Source organism: Perkinsus marinus, assembly GCF_000006405.1.
Source record: "Perkinsus marinus ATCC 50983 genomic scaffold scf_1104296961428, whole genome shotgun sequence".
Taxonomy (NCBI): domain Eukaryota; phylum Perkinsozoa; order Perkinsida; family Perkinsidae; genus Perkinsus; species Perkinsus marinus.
Window position 1 is genome coordinate 28 of NW_003205751.1, and position 2190 is coordinate 2217.

Below are 2190 nucleotides of genomic sequence, written 5' to 3' on the forward strand. Positions count from 1 at the left end.
ATCACGTATTCAATAGTATGCTTTGTGGTTGATGATGCTATCGGCAAACCCACATGACTCAAGACTTTTTTACTCGAGTCGGCGAGCTATTAATGGCAACGAAAACAATGCCTTTACTAGACTGATAGACAACATGGACGAACTCAACATTAACTTCGGTAAACCGATTGATATTATTAGGCGCGATCCGGTCTATCACCATAAGGAACTCCACTCTTTACAAATAATTCCACTACATTGTATGAGCGGGTAAGGGATAATGCGACAGCCTTATGGGTTCAGAAATTCGAATGACCTTCGAATGAGTAAAAAAGGTGATATTGCAGAGCTTCTCCGAAAGAAGTGATATTAGTATTGCCGATTTTAGGGAGTGAGAGGATCAGCATAAGATGTCCACAAACTATCTAACAATCTTCATTGATATGACACAGTGTTGGCCCCAGTGGTCAGCAAGCTCCTTGCCATACGGCTGTCGCAGAACCTGACAAGCTCCGCTGCCGAATTATCAGAGAAAATGTAAGAAGCACATACTTCTATCTCAGAGCATTCAATTCTAGCGAACTTGATACCCTCGAACTCGTCCAAGGCGAGGAAATGATCAATCTGAAACACCATGAATCTGATTAATGCAGTGACTGATGTTCTCACTCTTATCGGAGGCAAGGGCCACGGGAACAAACTGTTGCCGTCGGCGTTTGGCAACGTTTCTTTGGCCTTCTTATGATGGCTGTGAACCGTATAACGATATCTGTGGATGAGATGCCGTTCCTAAGATTCGAACCGGAGACCTATGGGTTACTCTCCATCATCATCGCCATGAACCTCTCGCCACAAATCACGGGTCTTCGCTACACCATCCAGAGTTCGGAGTTTCTCATAATACCTATCGATCGTGAAGCGTAATACTCCGAACTTACTCCGCTCCGCCCTTGCTCACGGAGAAATGTCGAATACATTGAAGTCCCCGCAGACCAGAAACCCAGTGCGCTGCGGGTCAATCAACTCGGAAGCGATCGCTCTATAACCATACAAGCAGAAATTAGCAGCGTTGTCTCTTACTCCTCCAATGCAGTTTTGATGAGGCTCCTCAAATCCTCAGTGTTGGATTGGCGATGGGTATAACCTCCAAGGACGTCATAGTGTGAGTTCACCACCATCAACTTCATCGGAGTGTCGACTCCTTGAGCATCGACTACTTGAAAGCATGTACAGATACAACCTTGCTGTGTGAAAGGGACACTGAAGAGAGATGAGTAGAGTTACGTCAACACCTGCAGTAGAGCCTATGGCCTAACCTCTTTCTGAACGTCTTCTTCCACCACTTCAGTTTTCTAAGTGGTCCTTCCTTTCTCCATGCCTCATACAAGCCTCCAGTCTGCTTCCAATACATATACCACCAATCAGTATAGTTACTGCCACTGCTACTTGAGTACCCTTCCAAAACATCATGGCTGCCCTTCAGTGCACGGTCAATATTGTATGTATACGAACCCCATACCTAATCATACCACTCCTCGTCCAACTCCTCGTCCAACTCCTCGCTGGAGTTTCCTAGCCCTCACCTCCTGTAGTAGTGCGAGATCATGCTTCGCAGCCATCTCTCCGATACCCCTACTCCTCTCCTCCTGTCGAGTGCAGCCCCAAAACACCGGGTTAAATGTGAATCCATAGGGGACCAGGTAACAGTTTTGAAGGTAGATACTTACCTCTACAGCATCAGCCATGCTAGCAGCATTGCGGTCTGCCATCAAATCGTCCATCTAATACAACTACAACAACCCTATTCTAACCTGATCGCTAAGGTACATATGTTCTTGATGCTATCACTCCCCAGACTTATAAAACCCAACACACACGACTCCCTATGAAACGATCACCATGCGTAGTGCCTATAGCTCCTCCCCTGACGGATCCACACCCTTTATGTCCATCAACTCTACTGTAGCAGTCACTGTTATAGCAATGATTAGACTACACTTCACCTCGGCTCAAGGATCACCTGCAGACCGAAAAAAAGCTACTGCAGAGAGTGTAGAGGCCAGAGGGGCTGTCATTGGATACGCGACTGTGGATCCTCAAGAATAATGAGTCGTAGTATCTTGGTTTGGTCACAGATAAAGTCTTGAATGCTACCACGAATGCTAACGGCCTTGACCGGGAACTAACCACCAATAGTCTCACTGGCTAGCA

General features: G+C 46.4%; 1 protein-coding gene across 1 annotated transcript; it reads right to left on the reverse strand.

Annotated features, from left to right (window-relative positions):
• Nucleotides 1–400: 400 nt before the first annotated feature.
• Pmar_PMAR016805 (hypothetical protein) lies at nucleotides 401–1760 on the reverse strand (the record flags this gene model as incomplete). The annotated part of the gene is made up of 9 exons (XM_002772340.1): nucleotides 401–481; nucleotides 532–603; nucleotides 649–748; nucleotides 800–883; nucleotides 938–1018; nucleotides 1060–1239; nucleotides 1296–1498; nucleotides 1563–1625; nucleotides 1707–1760. The coding sequence occupies 9 exons, from the start codon at nucleotides 1758–1760 to the stop codon at nucleotides 401–403; spliced, it is 918 nt and encodes a 305-aa protein (XP_002772386.1).
• Between the last annotated feature and the right edge of the window lie 430 nt (nucleotides 1761–2190).